General features: G+C 40.9%; 2 protein-coding genes across 2 annotated transcripts in view; both read right to left on the reverse strand.

Annotated features, from left to right (window-relative positions):
* Nucleotides 1-20,634, reverse strand: part of LOC109937504 (collagen alpha-3(VI) chain-like) — a 747,545-nt gene that overhangs the window by 285,851 nt on the left and 441,060 nt on the right. The window lies entirely within an intron of this gene.
* The window catches only part of LOC109937491 (collagen alpha-3(VI) chain-like), an 88,137-nt gene continuing 69,190 nt past the window's right edge, over nt 1,688-20,634 (reverse strand). The window contains exons 10-12 of the mRNA XM_048598713.1: nt 19,340-19,957; nt 15,942-16,559; nt 1,688-2,322 (exon numbers count right to left, since the gene is read on the reverse strand). Of these exons, the coding sequence (XP_048454670.1) occupies nt 1,688-2,322; nt 15,942-16,559; nt 19,340-19,957 (1,871 nt within the window). The remainder of the gene's footprint in view (nt 2,323-15,941; nt 16,560-19,339; nt 19,958-20,634) is intronic.

Genomic DNA, 20,634 nt, shown 5'->3' on the forward strand with positions numbered 1-20,634 from the left:
ATCCAGCTCTACACCTTGTTATCTTTGATTGGAAGAGATTTTTTCCTGTCTTCCTCTGGATGAGTATTTGTAAACCACAATACAGAACAATACTCTCTTATCAACCAGAGATATTGAGAAGTTTCAGGTCTATACATAGAATCATAGAGCCGTATAACATGGAATCAGAACCTTTGGTCCAACTCGTCCATGCCGACCAAATATCCTGAATTAATCCAGTCCCATTTGCCATCATTTGGTCCATAACCCTCTTAACCCTTCTTTTTCATATACCCATCCAGATGCTTTTTAAATGTTGTAATTGTACCAGCCTCCACTGCTTCCTCTGGTAGCGCATTCCATACATGCACCACTCTCTGTGTGGAAAAATTGCCACTTTGGTGCCTTTTAAATCTCTCCCCCTCTTACCTTAAACCTATGCCTTCTAGTTTTGGACTCCCCCAATCTGGGGAAAAGACCTTGGATATGCACCCTATTCATGCCCCTCATGATTTTATAAACCTCTAGAAGCTCACCCCTCAGCCTCCAACGCTCCAGTGAAAATAGCCACAGCTTATTCAGCCAGTTCCTATAGCTCAAATTCTTCAACCCTTACAAGATTCACAACATCCTTCCTATAGCAGGCCGACCAGAATTGAATATAGTATTCCAAAAGTGGCTGCAACATGACCTCCCAACTCCTATAGTCAATGAACTGACCGATAAAGGCAAGCGTTCCAAACACCTTCATCGCTACCCATCTACCTGCAACTCCACTTTCAAGGAACTATGAACCTGCATTCCAATGTCTATCAGTCATCACAGTGAAGGCTGATCTGATGAGTTTGCATCTGTTCTTAAACAGTAACACTTCTGTTGACGACCCAATGATATTCCATTACTGGTGGTGGATGTCCATATGCTAATATTCAGTCTCCTTCATTGGGAGAAGGCACATCAGTCACAAAGTTAAAGTCTTGAGACAATCAAATGAAACCATTGTAAGTTGGGTTCTGGGAATTCTGATGTTCCACAATCCCTCAACAAATGAAACATGGCAACCTTAATCAAAATGAAATTATTTAAATGGCTTTGCAAAATCATTTCAAAGTAGAAATTCAAAATAGTGGTGACTACAACAGTTATTATGTTGGGAGTCCGCGCAACGTTTACTTGCTGCTGCTCACCCAATAGGAGTCCATTAAAGTCTAGCACTTAGTGTTTCTTAGTATGGAAAACATTGTAAAGAAGTGTCTACATTCTTACAATTTCAATTTTTTTCGTCACTCCATGATAAATTCAACTCTGATACGCTTAAAACCTCTCAACTTATTCCATCTAGTGTATCAGCAACAACCCCAATTAAATTATGCCAGGCAGCATCAAAGGAGCAGGAAAGCTGACGTTTTGGGTCGGGACCCTTCTTCTGAAGAAGGGTCTGAACGCAAAACGTCAGCTTTCCTGCTCCTCTGATACTGCCTGGCCTGCTGTGTTCCTCCAGCTCCACACCTTGTTATCTCAGACTCCAGCATCGGCAGTTCCTATTATCTCCAATTGAATTATGTTGTTTAACTTGCTAGACCCTTAGCCAGTGACACATTTGTTAGTTACTTTTACTGAGCCCACTATGAAGCTGGCAAGCAGCATTAAAGATTTTTGGTACATTACACAATCTTGAAAATCCTTCATAGTTGAATTAACATTGCAGTTAAAGCAGTAAATGAATTAAAATACCTGGGTTTACGGGAACACGTGGGCGGTCTGTGGATTCTCGTGGTTCAGGTGGATTTGTCATTGAAATCATCAGCTGCTCATGTACATGAGGCAGAGAGTGGAATTCATTAACACTGAGAAGCAAACTAGGCTCACTTGCAATCTCTCTGAGTTGTGCTGAGTCTGCATTCCTGGTTCCAACAGCAAACATTGTTACTTCAGCTCGCTTCAGTGCATCCACAGATTGTCTGATATAATCCCTGGATCTTCCAGCTGTGATGAGCACCAGTAACTGAGGAACACCTTCCTCTTTTCTACTTCCTGAAGATCTGGTGAAGTGATTTCTATAAACATAGTCCAGTGCTGCTCCAATGTTTAGTGGTGTTCCACCTCTCAATCTGATTCCTTCCACATGATGCAGGATTTCATCTTCAGAAGAATAAGTGTTCAGATAGAATTCAGTTTCTGCATAATTACTGAACTGTACCAGACCGATTTGCACTCTGTCACTTCCAATGTCAAAGTTTTCAATGATACTTGAGAGAAAGTCACGGACAAAAGGAAAATCTGCATTTCCGACATAGTCTGATCCATCGATAAGGAACACAATGTCTCGTTTGCTTATGTTTCCTGCAGAAGAGAAAGATAGAGTGTCATAGATCAGCTGAGCTAAAATTTGTTGAAATATGTTTTGACTAAATTGGTAGTATCTGGTAAAGGAAACCTGTCACCAGTAAGTTCATTAAAGCTTAAAGCTGGAATGATATTCTTTTGTTTTCATTTGAGATGGAATGACATGATTTTTGGCTATTTTCTATCCTTTAGGCTGAGGATTATTTGAGGTCAAATATTAATATTATAATGCCCAGATTTTCTAATCTCCAGATTGCCAGAAATTGAACATGCAACCTAACGTGTGCATGAGGAGCTGGGGAAGACCTGACCTAACTACCCTACCCAGATGCTACTTTTTCCAATTAGCTCAACTTCTATAATCCCCTTACCTCACTTAATCTAGCCATTTAACTTGCCCACCCAACCCATTTACACATTCATCCTTTTACTTATACATTCATTCACCAGCAATCTGAGAAGCTTTGGGATATTTAACTGCACAGTTATCAGAATATCACTGCATGCCATGGATAGGAGGTGTGGACAACAGTGAGGTGTTGTGCTGTGAGACACTGCTGTGGTTCAAGACTTTCTGCACTGAGGCAATTCAGTTAGGTCCTCCATTGGAAATGTGGCCAGAAAAGTCAGGGGAAGTTAAGTGGGTAGGCTTTTTGTCTGGTCAACTTAAGATACAGGCATCACAAAACTGATCAGAAGATTTGAGTCAATATCTTCAATCACTCTTGTATGCAAATTCCATTACCCATTAACTTTCAGGAGATTCACCCTTATTTGGATAGGCTCGAATTAAAGTGATAAGCTTCATGAACAGTGAACCCTGGTATTTATTTATGTTCCTTTGTAAAAGTTTCCCTATTTTTTGAAATGATAGATCATCGTGGTAGAGCTAACTTTAAGTTTCAAATTTTCAGCCAAAATGTGAAATAGTCGATCAGTTCTTGATTTGTACTGTGATGCCATGCAATTATCTTTTGGTAACTTGCATAGAGTCAAAGAGATATACAGCACGGAAACAGACCCTTCGGTCCAACTCGTCCATGTCGACCAGATATTCTACATTAATCTAATCCCATTTGCCAGCATTTGGTCCATATCTTTCTAAACCCTTCCTATTCATGTACCCATCCAGATGTCTTTTAATTGTACCTGCTTCCACCACTTCCTCTGGTAGCTCATTCCATACACGCACTGCATTGAAAAAATTTGTCCCTTAGTTCCCTTTTATATCTTTCTCCTCTTACCTTAAACCTATGCCCTCTAGTTTAGGGCTCCCCTATCCTGGGAAAAAGACCTTGACTATTCACTCTACCCATGCTCCTCATGATTTTATAATTTCTATAAGGACACCCCTCAGCCTCCAATGCTCCAGGGAAAATAGCCCTAGCCTATTCAGTCTCTCCCTATAGCTCAAACCTTCCAACCCTGGCAACATCCTTGTGAATCTTTCAATTTCAGAAGCTACCTTAGATTATCTTTTCCAGTGAAGATTTCAGTTCAAGACAACGAGGTGCAGGGCTGGATGAACACAGCAGGCCAAGCAGCATCATAGGAGCAGAGAGGCTTGGCTCAGCCTGCTGTGTTCATCCAGCCCTGCACCTTGTTGTCTCGGATTCTCCAGCATCTGCAGTTCCTACTATCCAAGATTTCAGTTCATTTGACTTATGAAGTGCCTTTTTAAGTCCCTCGGGCAACCAAATTGAAGTGCACCTAATTATGTATTTTTTTAAAAAGTGTGGTCACTGTCATAATGTCAAAAGGGCCAAATTTATGCACATCATCATTCTGCAAACAATAATCAAATTCTGGCTGAGGCTTTGTGATAGATGTAATGGTAGGACTATTAACACTTATTGTTACTAAGGGCTGAATTAGACAACAACTTTCAGTGTGCAGTTGAACACACAAATCAGTATTGTTGTCGGCATGGCCCGGCCCCTTTAGAGGATTCATTTCACTGGTACCTCACAGATAGTCTCAGTGTTCTACCACTACACAGCAGGAAGTATATTCACCAATCTCCAGTAAATGGGCAACAGCAGAAAAGTAGAGGCTTCATCAATCAAGGGTAAGTTAGTTTGTAATGATGTGAAAAGTTTAAATTACTGTCAAATAACATCTCTGACCTTGAACATTTACTTTTAAAAATGCATTTTGTATTCTTTCAGGTTTTAATTATTGTTGGCATAGACGAAAGTTGCATGTGGGAACTGTGCAGAATCCCCATCGGAGCACACTTTGAAGGAATTGTCTGGGAAATTGAGATATCCACTGGGCAGTTTCATTAGGTTTGGAACCCTCTGAAAGTGTCCATTTAAATTGTACTATTAAATATATTGTATTATATTCACTGTCTAACTTCTGAGTAACTACCAAACTGCTCTCAAACTTATCTCACATACACTCAACTATACCTCCCAGGATCATGACTTGTCACCATTATCCCCATGGGACCCAATTCTTACCTCCTACAACCCCACTTCCTGCCAGAGCCAAACAAACACTGCACCCCTCCTGCCCGAACTGCACCCCTCCCACCCCATCACTGGACCTGAACTGACACCAGCCTTTCCTCACTGGCCACAGCCCAATAACACTCTTACTTAGCTGCACCTTCTCCACCTTACACATTTAGCTCCCTAAACTCTCAGCACCCTAGCATCTCACTTACCTTGTGTATTTACCCTTTGGCAGCAGTTGTGATAGTAGCTGTCAGGACTTGTACTTTTCAGAACACAGCAGCTGACTGTTGTGAGAATGGGACATGATTTGCCTTCTCCCTGAATTTTCAACACTATGAAAGAACTGTCAGAATGGGAGTACAGCTCTGCATTTCTGTGAGAGACATGAATAGAATCTCTTCTGAGAAACGCATAGCTCTTTTCCTATGTAAAAATATACTGAAATGGCAATCTGTGTTAGATTGACATTCCTCAGAAAGTCCTGGCTCATTATTTTTGTTTATTTTACACTTCCTTTGTCCTTTTATGTCCCTATCTCATTTCCCTATCTTTACCTTATTTCCTGTTCACAATCTGACATTGAATTGGACATTGTTATTTACATTTCTCGGTTTGCATTGCATGCTCAATAAGGATCTAATTATTTAATGAAATACTTAACTACTTGGCCTGTTCACACAGGCCTTAGATCCCCTGTGCTGCTTTGACTGTCTGATCATCACAAATTGCACAGCTTAAGTGCTCACAGAATGTTTGTTGGCAAGGGTTTGTAAAATGAACAACAAGCACCATTCATTCACAGCTGAATACTAAATCTGTTTGTTTACAGATATTGATTGAATGCTAAATACTAGCTGGAACACTAGGGAAACTCCTTTGCTGTTCCTTGAGCTATTGCCATGGCATCATACTTCCACTTGAGGTGCAGATGGGGCTTCCACTTAATGTTTCATTTCTCTCGTTTCTGATGCATGGAACTATTGATGTCAAAGTTGTAACATCATGAACATCGTCATCATCAGCAATATATCAATTATCCACCGTACAAAATATTTGTTATTGTTTTACTGTGGCAGATGTTCCGTGAATTGTGATTGGGCCGAAAATCAATGTTTGATTTTATTTACTTAAATGTGAAAACTTTTTTGAACACTGAGTGTATCATATTGGGCACTGATGTTATTAAAGTTAGTAATCTCTATTATCATTGGGCTAAATTAGTAAGAACGTTCACAATAATGGCCCTGAAGGTGCAAGTGCGTGTTTTATTTCAGTTCTGTCACACTGAGACAGTCAACGATCCTTTTAAAATAACACACGTAACAAAGTTTGTGAGTATTAGAACCATGTTAGGGTGCCTGATGCATTGTTTGTGTGCGCAGTTTTAATTTTGGCTTTGCCATCCCCAGACCTTCACATTGACAAGGCGTCTGATGTAATATGTGAAGCAATCCTCCCAGGTATAAATAGTTTTAGAGAGTTTTTCTTAGTTTCAGCAGACAAGACAGCATTTTGAGCTGCAATTCTGAGATGCCCTTGGGGCTGCAGATTTAACAAGCAGATTTGTTTCATCAATGCTCTTCTAATGAATATGGCATTGTCTATGCCCAATCTACCACCTTTTGATGCACCATCGGATGTTCCCATGCTGGCAAGAATGGTTTTGAGGGCATGATGAACAGTTTTGCAATACAAATGACAAAATAAAAAGAGTGGTGCATATATGGAACGAGCTGCCAGAGGAAGTGAAAGGAGCAGTACATTGTAACATTTAAAAGATATTTGAACAGATACATTGATAGGAAAGGTTTAGAGGGATATGGGCCAAACACAAGCAACTGGGCCTAGTTCAGTTTTGGAAACCTGGTCAGCATGGACGAGTTGGGCCAAAGGGCTTGTTTCTGTGCTGTATGACCGGAAAGGGTACTGCTGCATTGAAGAATTGGAAGATATCTTTGAGACACTAAGATCTAAAATAAAATGTCTATAACTCATCAAAAAATGCAGAAACAACCTCTTTCATGACCAAGAAAAATACAATCTATGAAACAATTGTCTTCTGACACACTAAGCAAGAAGCAAAAGACCATATTTGACCGAGCGTATCATTAAGGAGCCCTAGCAAATGGAGGGTTTGCTGGAATCAATGGGAATCAGGAAACAAACTCATGCCACATAGGAAGATGGTTATGGGTGTTGAACATTAGTTATCACAGCTCCAGGACATCTCTGTACATGTTCCATCTGCAGCTGCTTCATCAATGACTTTCCCTCCATGGTAAGGTCAGAAGTGGGGGTGATTGCCGATGATTGCACAATGTTCAGCACCATTCACGCCTCCTCAGACACTGAAGCAGTCCATGTTCACATGCAACAAGATCTGGACAATATCCAGGCTTGGGCTGATAATGACAAATAACATTCATGCCACACAAATGCCAAGCAATGGCTATCTCCAACAAAAGACAATCTAACTACCGTCCCTTGTCAGTTAATGGCATTGCCATCACTGAATCCCCCACTATCAACATCCTGGGGAGTTACCATTTATCAGAAATTCAACTGGACTTTCTATATAAGTACAGTGGCTATAAGAACACGTCAGAGGCTAGAATGTTTGTAACAAATAACACACCTCCTGATTCCCAAAACCTGCTCATGACCTACAAGGCACAAGTCAGGAGTATGATGGAATACTCTCCACTTGACTGAATTAATGCAGATCCAACAACACTCAAGAAGCTTGACACCATCCAAAACAAAGTAACATGCTTGATTGGCACCACATCAACAAGCATCCACTCCCTCCATTACCAATGCTCAGTAGCAGAAGTACAAAATGCACTGCAGAAATTCCCCACCAAGCCACTCATCATCCTGAATTGGAAATATATTGCCATTACTTCACTGTTGGTCGGTCAAAATCCTGGAATTCCCTCCCAGAAGACATTGTGGGTCTACCTACAGCATCTGGACTGCAGCGGTTCAAGGAATCATCTCCCTTCACCTTCTCAAGGGTAACTAGGGATGGGTAACAAATGCTGGCCTAGCCAGCGATGCCCACGTTCCACGAGTACAAATTTTTTAAAAAAGACAATTGTTAAACATCACATGCAATTGAGGCAATTAGTAACCAAATGTGATTTTGGCAATGTTAAACCTGTCAAATGGGAAATGAAACATAAATAATTGTAGGTTGTCTCTCTAGTCAATAAAGCTGAAAGCACTCAAAGTAGGCTAAAAGCAGTCAGAGTTGCTGGAGCTAGCAAGATCCCTATCACTTTCACAGCCTAGATCTACTGAACTTTAGACTGCCAACTGTAATTCACAACACTTCATGTTCAACTCCTGTAAACACTACACATTGCTGACATGCCAGGAATCAACCTGCAGAGTAACAACACCAGTCTCACAAAGAGTGCTGTAACTCATCCAAACAATGTTTCTGCTTTGGCAATTTTTACCCACAGTGCAATGTCTGTGGAAAACCAAACTACTTCCTTGTGTTTGTTGTTCATCAAAAAACCAGCTACCAAGATCAGTCCCAATAGAAGGATGTAACATGTGCACATAACAGCTAAATGTCAAGGTGAATGTTGCCAATGTAAAGATGAATGAAATAAAGCCAGCAAGTGCTGGACAAACTCAGCAGGTCTGGCAGCATCTATGGAAAGAGAAATAGCATAAACGTTTCAAATCTACTGCAACTCTTCTTCGGAGTTTCTGCTATCTCCTCGGATGATGACCCCACCACTAAACATGAAGCTGCTACTTGCAGGACTGTCACTGACTTCATCTCCTCTGAATATCTCTGCTCCACAACTTCGCCTCTTATAGTCCTCCCAGAGCCACACAGCCCTTTCTAACTCTTTCCCAAAATCCCCAAACAGGACTGCCCTGACAAACCAAGCATTTTATCCCATTTCTGCCTGCGGAACCTTTGTCTTCCTGCCTTAGTTCGATCTTTTCTCCCCCATGTTCAGTCTCTTCCCATTTACATTCAAGATCCTTTTGATGCTTTACATCAGTTAAAAATAGTTCCAAAGAAGCGTCATACAGGACTCAACTTTAACCCCGTTGCTGTCTGCACAGATGCTGCCAGACTTGTTGAGTTACTCCAGGGCTTCCTTTTTTTTGAGTCAGATTTCCAGCAACTGCAGTATTTTGCTTTTATTAGAGATGGATGATCCTGAGTGCACTTTTTTCAGATCTAGTAACCCCGCCAGTGTAACAGTGACCACTGAATGCTTGAATGAAGACACTGTCACAGATGCAGGAACAACTGTCAATGTCTTGGGAGATAAAACATTCAACAAACTTCAGGATTCCTCAATTCTCCACCAATCAAGGATGATAGAAATAATCCGAGACAAAGCACTGAAAGTTCCAGGGACTTTTGAAAAGCCATTATCATTTGAAGACACCAAATACATGCTGTATTCTGTCATACCTGGAGAATGTGACATACTAATCAGTTAGAAACAGCAACAGATCTGCACATGATTGCCATTAGGTACACGATTCCTACACAAACCAGTAACATTCTCAAATTACGTATGGACTTTTCACTGGTATTGGCGAACTGAAAGATGGTGCATGCAAGTTGTACATGAACACCAATGTACTCCTTGATATACATTATTTGTGATGATTGCTTTTTCACATCAAAAAATAGACTTTAACTTCAGCACCTACTTGACCTTGACATTATTAAGAAAGTTAAGGACGAGACATAGATTCATAGAGTCATATAGCATGGAAACAGACCCTTCGGTCCGTATAGTCCGTATTCTCAAACTAAATTAGTTCTACTTTCCTGTATTTGGCCCAGTCCCTCTGAACCTTTCCTGTTTATGTACCTGTCCAAATGTCTTTTAAATGTTGTAATTGTACCTGCATCTACCATTTCCTCTGGTAATTAATTCCACACACAAATCTCTGTGTAAAAAGTTGCCCCTCATGTTGCTTTTAAAATATTCTCCTCTCACCTTAAAAATGTGCCCCCTGGTTTTGAGACCCCCCCTCCCTAGGGAAAAGACCCTTGTTATTCAGCTTATTTATGCCCCTCACAATTTTATAAACTTTCTAAACCTCAGCCCTCAACCTCCTATGCTCCAGTGAAAAAATCCCAGCCTATCCAAGCTTTTTTTATAATTCAAACATTCCATTCCCAGCAACATCCTGGTAAATCTTTTCTGAACCCTCTCCAATTTAATAATATCCTTCCTATAACAGGTCAACAAGAACTGCACATAGTACTCCAGAAGAAACCTCACCAAAGTCCTGTACAACCTCAACATGACATCCCAACTCCTGTACTCAAAGGTCTGAGCAATGAAGGGAAGCATGCTACATGCCTTCTTAACCAGCCTATCCATACGTGATGCAAACTTCAAAGAATTGATACCTGAAACCCTAGTTCTCTCTGTTCTACAGCACTACTCAGGGTCCTACCATTAATTGTGTAAGTCCTGTTCTTGTTTGTTTTACCAAAATGCAATACCTCGCATTTATCCAGATTGAACTCCATCTGCCATTTTTCAGCCTGTTGACTTATTTGATTTAGATTCCTTTGTAATCTTAGAGAACCTTCTTCACTGTCTACAATGCCAGCAATTTTGGTGTCATCTGCAGACTTACTAACCATGCCTTCTATATTCTCATCCTAATCATTTATATAAATGGTAAACAAAAGTGGACCCAGTACTGATCCCCGTGGAACCCCTCTGATCACAGGCTTCCAGTCCAAAAAGCAACCCTCCACCAGCACCTTTTTTCTCCTACCTTCCAGCCAACTTTGTATCCAATTGGCAAGCTCACCCTGAATCCCATGTGATCTAATTTTACTAATTAGTCTACCATGCAAAACCTCGTCAAAGGCTTTATTAAAGTCCATGTAAATAATGGTCAAAAACAAAGTTGCTGGAAAAGCTCAGCAGGTCTGGCAGCATGTGTGAAGAAAGAAACAGAGTTAACATTTTGGGTTCAGTGACCCTTCCTCAGAACCGGACCTGAAACATTAACTCTGTTTTTTTCTTCACAGATGCTGCCAGACATGCTGAGCTTTTCCAGCAACTTTGTCTTTATTCCTGATTTACAGCATCCGCAGTTCTTTCGGTTTTTATCCACGTAAACAATATCTACCGCTCTTTCCTCATCCATCTCTTTATTGGTTACTTCCTCAAAAAAACTCAATAAAGTTTGTGAGACATGATTTCCCTCACACAAAACCATGCTGACTATCCCTAATCAGTCCTTGCCTCTCCAAATGCACGCAAATCCCATCTTTCAGAATCATCTCCAACAACGTACCCACCACCGATGTCAGGCTCACAGGTCTAAGTGCCAAGTGGATGATCCATCTCAGCCTCCTCCAGTGGTCCCCAGCATTACAGATACCATTTCAGCCAATTCGATTCACTCCACATGATGTCAAGAAACAGTTGGAGACACTGGGTACTGCAAAGGCTACGGACCCTGACAACATTCCGGCAATAGAGCTGAACATTTGTGCTCTAGAACTTGTCGCTCCCCTAGCTAAGCTGTTGCCGTACAGTTACAACACTGGTATCTACCCGGCAATGTGGAAAATTGCCCAAGTATGTCCTGTAAACAAAAAGCAGGACAAATCCAACCCGGCCAATTACCACTCCATTAGTCTACTCTCGTTCATCAGTAAAGTGATGGAAGGTGTCATCAACAGCGCTATCAAGCAGCACCTGCTCAGCAAAAACCTGCTCAGTGACGTTCAGTTTGGGTTCCACCAGGGCCACTCAGCTCCTGACCTCATTACAGCCTTGGTTCAAACATGGACAAAAGAGCTGAATTCCAGAGGTGAGGGGAGAGTGACAGCCCTTGACATCAAGGTTGCAGTTGACTGCGTGTGGCATCAGGGAGCCCTTGCAAAACTGGAAACAATGGGTATTGGAGGCAAACTCTCTAGTGGTTGGAGTCATAGCTGACACATAGGAAGATGGTTGTGTTTGTTGGAAGTCAATCGTCTCAGCTCCAGGACATCTCTGCAGGAATTCCTCAGGAGAGTGTCCTCGGCCCAACCATCTTCAGCTGCTTCATTAATGACCTTCCCTCCAACACAAGGTCAGAAGTGGGGATGTTTGCTGATGATTGCACAGTGTTCAGCAACATTCGTGACTCCTCAGATACTGAAGCAATCCGTGTTCAAATGCAACAAGATCTGGACAATATCCAGCCTTGGGCTGACAAGTGGCAAGTGACATTTGCGCCACACAAATGCCAGGCTATAACCATTATCAGTAAGAGACAATCTAACCACCACCCCTTGACATTCAATGGTGTTACCATCACTGAATCCCCCACTATCAGCATCCTGGGAGTTATCATTGACCAGAAACTCAACTGGACTCACCACGTAAACACAGTGGCTACAAGAGCAGATCAGAAGCTAGGAATACTGCGGCGAGCAACTCATCTCCTGACTCCTCAAAGCCTGTCCACCATCTACAAAGTGCAGCCCCCACAACACTCAAGAAACTTGACACCATCCAGGACAAAGCAGCCTGTTTGATTGGCACTACATCCACAAACATTCACTCCCTCCACCAGCGATGCTCAGTAGCATCAGTGTGTACTATCTACAAGATGCACTTCAGAAATTCACCAAAGATCCCCAGGCAGCACCTTCCAAACCCACAACCACTTCCATCTAGAAGGACAAGGGTATCAGATACATGGAAACACCACCACCTTCAAGGTCCTGTCCAAGCTGCTTACCATCCTGACTTGGAAATATATTGCCATTCCTTCACTGTCACTAGGTCAAAATCCTGGAATTCCGTCCCTAATGGCATTGTGGGTCAACCCACAGCAGGTGGACAACAGTGGTTCAAGAAGGCAGCTCACCACCAGCTTCTCAAGGGCAACTAGGGACAGGCAATAAATGCTGGCCAGCCTGCAATGCCCACATCCCACAAAGTGAATAAGCAACAAAAAAGCTCAACTTTGGAGTCAATTCAGCAGCTGAGGCATTTCAGCAAATAATTCAACCTGTATTTTCAAGGCTTGCAGACATGTTGAATGTCAGCGATGAGATTCTCATCGACAGACTTCCTGAAAGTGAACTCAGGATATGTTAACATGTATATATCCAGCATGTTAGAGAATATACCTGCAAGTTCCAAAGAACAGCCTTATTGCACTGTCAATGTTAACTCTATTTCTCTCTCCACAGATGCTGCCAGATCTGCTGAAAGTCTCTGTACTTTCTGTTTTTATTTCTGATTTTCAGCATCCACAATATTTTGTTTCTGAGCCTAAATGCAGGTCAGCAATATCTGAGGTTAGAAACTCACAAGTATCCAGAGTGACACTTGTAGAGTTTTGTTTAAATTAGCATAAAGCATGAAGAAAGTTTGCAGTTGTATTCCAGCCCAGAGCTACATTACCTATCAGATCTAGCAAGAATGAATAGGAATTGCAGCCTGCAATAAGATGCTTACTCCTCCAATTACTTACTGCACTTTCAAACTCCCAACTTCCTCGCATTCTTTAAAAGGATTATTAACTACCAATCTGCTCAATCCTCAACCTTTCTTGTTCTTTCCCTGGAAAATCCTTACTATTTCCCACATTAGAGGTTATCCTGAGTATGGTGCTCTATTTGTTCCCTTGCATTCAAAAGGCACTAACTTCAATAAATCAGTGACTTATCTAACCATAGGTTGTACATATCTGCCTAAACTGCCCACTGCTCCAGAGTGGCAACTGAATGTAAAAGAAGCTGGCTTCCCTTCTCCATGACAAATTATTCCTTAAATCTATTGTCCTGTGACACCTACAGTGGAGGAGCTCCTTTTAATTTCTTTATCATTAAATTTAACTGACTCAGCGACATCTATTTCCCCAATACCCACGAAGCCAACCTTCCCTCTCAGTTCCCGCTCAAAAATGCTCTAAGTCTCCTACTGGGTTATCCTGATTAACAGGAAACTGCTGACCACCAGAGTCTTCTTACTGTCTCTGTGTCTTCAGATTTTGTTCACAAATCCCCCTTCAGACAATGTTTCTTAATCTTCCAAATCTGCCATCAAAACCAACTCCCGAGAGAAACATCCTAAACTGATCTGTCCTTGTAAACTACATCCCATCCAAACTTTCCAAAAGTTGATGGTGTCCTCTAAGACTCTGCCCATTATAGTGTAACTCCATGTTTGATTCCCTCCAATAGAGTTTTTGCTATTGTCACAATACTGAAACAATTTTAGTCATTTTTTTTAACATTCCTTCACAGAAGTGAGCATTGCTGGGTAAGTCAGCATTTATCACCTATCCCTGATTGTCCTTGAGAAGGTCATAATGATCACTTGGTTTGAACTGTTGCTGTTTGCATGGTAAAGGTACTCCCAGAGTTCTATTAGAGTGGGAGTTACAAAATGTTGACAGTGGAGCAAAAGCAAAGTTTATGACATAGCCCATGATTGTGTTACAAAATCCTTGCTAGCTTTTCTTTACTTTGCTCCAGTTGTTGACCTTGTCCTCTTTTGATGTATCTTTTCTATCGTCCTCCTGAGTGGGACTACCTTTGCTTGGTTCTCGTTGTGCTCAGGGCACCTTCAGCAATGACTTTGCTTCCTTTCTGTTACTTATTAATGTTCTATTCTACAGCAACATGATCCAAAGCGATAGCATCAGTCCCCAAATGCAGACCGGCAACAATCATCACTTTGCCATGTCCTCTCTCAAACCTTTTGTCTTTACGTCATCAAACCAACACCTCTAACTCTGGATGTGGTGTCATACATTTCAGGTTAGATACTGGGAATATTAAACCTGTTGGTTTCAGTTTTCATAATGAACTCCATACCCTTGTACACAAAGTCCATCATCTCTCTGTCACAGACTCAGTTGAAGGTAACGGTTCACAACTTCAGAAAATAATGCGAATGTATATGTCAATGGCATGATGATATTTCAAATGAAGTAACACTGACTTCAGCAGGCACATGCTATGGAGACTCTAAGAAGAGAGAATAGAATAAGCTATACTAGAAAGAGCTGTATCACAGAAATCAGTATTATATGTAATAGAGAGTAAATAAACAGTTTTTTGGAACATCTGAGAGTCAGACAATAGTCACTGTAGGTAAAACGCAGAACTAAATGTAGAACACTCAGAATGGAGACAGTACAGTCTAAGGGAGCAGTCTCTCTGCAATGCAGAATCAAACTCTGAATCCTAAAGCCATGGCAGCCTAACACATGAGGACAGATCAACTAAGTGTAATATCAGTAAAGACCAATTACAGGGCAATTTCAGTGCTCATCCTGGATAACATACAATGCGTGAACATATATGTCCATAGGGTTTACTCTCTCAGCCACTTTCATGAATGAGTCACTAAGTTTAAAACTTTGTGAAAACCAAAGGACACAATGCACTCCAGTCTTTCTGATGTTCTGCAATCTCTGAACAAAATTAGATTTATTAATATTAATCACCATTGCTCTATTGAGAATTAAATTTAGAATATTAGTGCAACATCGTTTTAAAATATAAACTCACTTCACTTTTGTGGTCCTTATGCTGGAAGTTTATATATTTTCAAACAAATACTTCCAAATAGATCGGGGCAGAATTGAATAGTTTAACACATCTTGCTTTTCTGTTTGAAGATTTTGTAAAGAAGAGAGATGCTGGGCACTAAGTTGCTTTGTTTATTTTTACTTGCAGCAAAGGCCTTGTTGCACTTACAGGCTGGATTTAATGGAAATGATGAGGGACTTGCTACATCACCTCCTTTGGGGAAGGCCCATGAAATTACATCCCATTTTGGCTGGACAGCAGTGGGCCTTCTACACAATCTAGGATCCAAAGACAGAAGTCCCACCAGCCGAGATCTATCAGATAATCAGAGTCCATGAGCTTTATTGATTGGCAACATCACCAAAGAGACTTTGGCTGCTGCCTTTACTATACCCATTGCAGGCTGAGGTGAGTCTGCTCAATATTTTAAGAACATATGATCAGAAGAAATTTCCTATTTGAAACAATAATATCATGATAAGTATCTTCCTCTGAGTCTGAAATCTGAAATGTTTTCTAATACAGTGCGTAATTTCAGATAAAAACTATGGATTTGTATTAACATTTCTGTTGATGAAAATGAATTAAAATACCTGGGTTTACGGGAACACGTGGGCGGTCTGTGGATTCTCGTGGTTCAGGCGGATTTGTCATCGAAATCATCAGCTGCTCCTGTACATGAGGCAGAGAGCGGAATTCATTAACACTGAGAAGCAAGCTAGGCTCACTTGCAATCTCTCTGAGTTGTGCTGAGTCTGCATTCCTGGTTCCAACAGCAAACACTGTTACATCAGCTCGCTTCAGTGCATCCACAGATTGTTTGATATAATCTCTGGATCTTCCAGCAGTGATGAGGACCAGTGACTGAGGAACACCTTCCTCTTTTCTACTTCCTGAAGATTTGGTGAAATGACGTCTATAAACATAGTCCAGTGCTGCTCCAATGTTTAGTGGTGCTCCACCTCTCAATCCGATTCCTTCCACATGACGCAGAATTTCATCTTCAGAAGAATAAGTGTTCAGATAGAATTCAGTTTCTGCATAATCACTGAACTGTACCAGACTGATTCGCACTCTGTCACTTCCAACATCAAGATTTTCAATGAAACTTGAGAGAAAGTCACGGACAAAAGGAAAATCTGCATTTCCGACATAGTCTGATCCATCGATAAGGAACACAATGTCTCGTTTGCTCACTAATTTTGGCATAACTGCAAAGAAATACAGATTTTAATCCATCATAGATAATTTAAAACTGTAAATAAGAATCATTGGACTCCATACAACCATAGACAAGAAACTCTGATTTTTCAAAATATTAAATAAAATTGAAAGTATGCAGCAATCGTATAAGGAAGCCTTAATCTGCAAACAAGTTTTCAAAACATCAAAAAAGTTACTCATGTTTTGAATAACTTTTCTCCCTCCCAATGTTTTTTACTGTGGATTTTGCATACTTTTCCACTTTAAGATGTTGCCCAAATCTTCAAGAAGACAGGACTGACAGAATCTCTAATCTCATTAACAGCAAACTCAAATAATTTTGGCAGTGACATTGAGATGTATCAACATCAAGTGTGTTCATTCCCTCATGCAGCCGGGATGTGCAGGCTACCAGTGTACAATTTATGATATTGAGATGTATGGGATATGAAGATATTCAGCACTTTTCTATATGTATCCTGACACCCAGTCCTAACTCCCATCAACCTCTCTCAATTCTTCCATCTCACATCAGACTGTTCATCTGACATTCAGTTCTAAACGAACAGAAATTTGCTAATGTTCTGGAGATCAAAGGCATTGTCTTTAGTTGCCATCACAAATGCTATTCCCTATCTAATGAATCTCTGCAACTTTCTGAGGCTGAGGCAATGTGCTTATAAGATTAGTGACCCAAGATGAGTTTCCCATCCAATATCCATGCCATTGCTAAGACATCGATCTCTACTTCCATAATATAACCCAATTCCAACCTTGCACCACCTCATCTACTGAAGGTTTAATTAATGTTTCTGCTACTTTGAGACTTCACTATTCCAATGTACCCAGCATCCATAAACTTGGAATCATCTAAATCTCTGCTGACCAGTCTATTCACCAATTATCCTGCTGACATACGTTAGCTTCTGGTTATAACTATACATGGATTTTCAAAATCAAACCCTTCTTTACAAATCCCCCCATGGCTTCATCTTCGTTATCTCTATAGTTTTATGGTGTCTGGTTTTATGGGGTGGTACAGTGGTTCAGTGGTTAGCACTGCTACCTCACAGCACCAGGAACCCAGGTTCAATTCCATCCTTGGGCAATTGTCTGTGTGGAGTTTGCACAGTCTCTCCATGTTTCCTGTGGGTGCTCCAGTTTCCTCCCGCAGTCCAAAGATGTGCAGGTTAGGTGGATTGGCCATGCTAAATTGCCCATAGTGTTCAGGGATGTGTAGATTAGGTGTGTTATTGGGGGATGGATCTGGGTGGGATGCTCTGAGGGTCATTGTTGATTTGTTGGGCCAAGGGGCCTGTTCCCACACTATACAGATTCTATGATCTGTCCTTTTCTAATTCAAGTCTCTTAATCACCCTCAATCTTAATTGTTCCAGCATTGAAAGCTATGCCTTCTGCAACTAAGGCTCAAAGTTTAGGAATTCTATCCTGTATTCTGTATATCCCCCTTACCTATTTTAAAACATGAGAAACCATATCTATTTAATGTAATATTTCCTAATATGGGTTTGTGTCGATTCTTGCTTTATGACAATTCTTTGAATAGTCTTACACATGAATTTTGAAGGCAGTATATAAATACAAACTGGGATTGTTTATGGGTTCTTCTGGCAAATGCAAATGTTTAAGTAATGCAAGCAATTCTCATATGCAAAACTCCAATCTGGTAATCTCCTTTTTCTTGACACCAGTTGCCTCCAGTCTCTCCCTGATATGGCACATTCGTATATTTATTACCTTCTGAGTGTCTAGGTAAATGTAAACTGAGCCCATGAGGCATGCACATAGAGACACTACCACTGCACCACAAGAACACTCATGATCCCTCACAGAATTACTTTCAATCCTGAACTGTGTGTTAAGTGCCAGGCCCAGCTGTTTAAAATACCAACAATAAATATTGTTGAACAAATGAACTGCAACTTAAATGACAGAAGTGCAAGAAAGGTTTAATATCCTTACTCAGTTATTCTGATGACACGAATGAACGCCCAAAGTGCTGAAGATTTAAGGATTTTGATTGTTCAGCAACACAGGGCTGTTCTTTATAGACTGAAGGTTCCATGGAGGTATCATATCATAGAATCGTAGAATCATAGACTCCGTACAGTGTGGAAACAGGCCCTTCTGCCCAACAAGTCCACACCGAACCTCAGAGCATCCCACCCAGACCCACCCTCCTATAACCCATCTAATCTACACATCCCTGAGCACTATGGGACAATTTAGCATGGCCAATCCACCTAACCTGCACATCTTTGGACTGTGGGAGGAAACCGGGGCACCCGGGGGAAATCCACGCAGACACGGGGGGAATGTGCAAACTGCACACAGACAGTCTTCCAAGGGTGGAATCAAACCCAGGTCCCTGGCAATGCTAACGACAGCAATGCAGCAACTGAGCATTAATTTCAACAATTCAAAAGTCGGATTAAGCTAATGTCGAAGGCTGAGTCATTTTGCAAAAGGTGTGATAACAAGAGGAGGAACGGCTGTAAAATATACCAATAACAGAGCAAGCAAAGGGTTCCTGCAAAATTGGTTCCAGAATTCAATTACAGACTATATCTGCACAATAACATTTGTGTTTTAAATCATTACCTTTTTTTATTATTCATTTGAGGGATGTGGGTGTCGCTGGCTGGCCAGCATTTCTTGCCCATCCCTAATCTTTTCCTGTCAGGTAATGTCATATGAATATGTTTAAAGTGCACTAATATTACTAACAAGGCAACAATAAGTGCATAGAGGAAATTAATTAAGATACCTTCATTAATGGTAACCATAGGCTTTTCAGTAGTTTGTGGCAAGTCAGGCACTGTAGATAATTGTGTCAGCAACTGATTCTGTATATCTGATAGAGAGCGAAATTCCTTTAGATTGAAAGCCAAGTTGGGGTCACTTGAAATTTCTTTTAACTGTGTTGGGTCTGCCCTCCTGGCTCCAACAGTAAAGATATGTATAGCTGCTCGCTTCAGGGTATCTGCCGACAGTTTGATATCATCTCTGGATCTTCCACCAGTGAATAGCATCAAGATCTGAGGAACACCTTGCTCTTTCCTACTTCCCGCAGATTTTGTGAAGTGGTTTTTAAGGACGTAATCCAGTGCTGCCCCAGTGTTAACTATTCGACCACCTTTCACTTTAAGCCCTCTCACATGAGACAAGAGATCAGCTTTCGATGAGTAGCTGTTTAGATAGGATTCTGTTTTCATATCATCGCTGTACTGCACTACAGCTACTTGCACTCTGTCACTTCCAATGTCCAAAGTCTCTATCAATCTTGTGATGAATTCACGGATATGGATAAAATTAATGTTTCCAACATAAACTGATCCATCAATAAGGAAGACAATGTCTCTCCTCTTCACTTCTTGTGCTACAACTGTAAGAAAATGAAAAGATTGTGATTCATTGTAGATTATATCAACTCCCTGAATATTGTAAGTAGCAGCAAAATGTCTACTCCCATCGGCATACAACTCTGTGACTATGTGTATAAACCTTCTCTCATCCTGTAACACACGCTTTCCATGTTTGAAAGAGAGGATGTTTTTTATTAAGGTGGAGATGGCGACAAAGTGATAAAGTTATCAGATCACTAGATCAGCAGTCCTGGTTGATTCTCTGGCAAATTGGGTTCAAATCCCAACATGATAGATGGTAAATCTTGAATTCAGTTCATATATCTGCAAATAAAAGCTGTATTTGTGGAGATTATTTGATTGTTATAAAACCTATCTGGTTCACAAATGTAATTTAGGGAAAGAAATCTGCTATCCTTACCTAGTCTGATTTCGAGGTGACCCCAGAGAGCAATATGTTTTCTCTTAACTGAAATGGGCCAGCAAACCACTCAACTGTATCAAGCTACGAAGTCAAAGAATAGGATTGAAGCTGAATAGACTAGCTGGTACCAACCTACGCAATGGAAAAGACAGTGGCAAACCCAGCCCTGTTAATTTGCTAAAGCCTTCCTTACTAGCATTTGGGAGCTTGTGCCAAAATTGGGAGAGCTGTCTCATAGATTGCTCAAGAAATCTGATGTAGACATAATTATGG

This window comes from Rhincodon typus, chromosome 7, assembly GCF_021869965.1.
Source record: "Rhincodon typus isolate 14 chromosome 7, sRhiTyp1.1, whole genome shotgun sequence".
Classification (NCBI taxonomy): Eukaryota; Metazoa; Chordata; class Chondrichthyes; order Orectolobiformes; family Rhincodontidae; genus Rhincodon; species Rhincodon typus.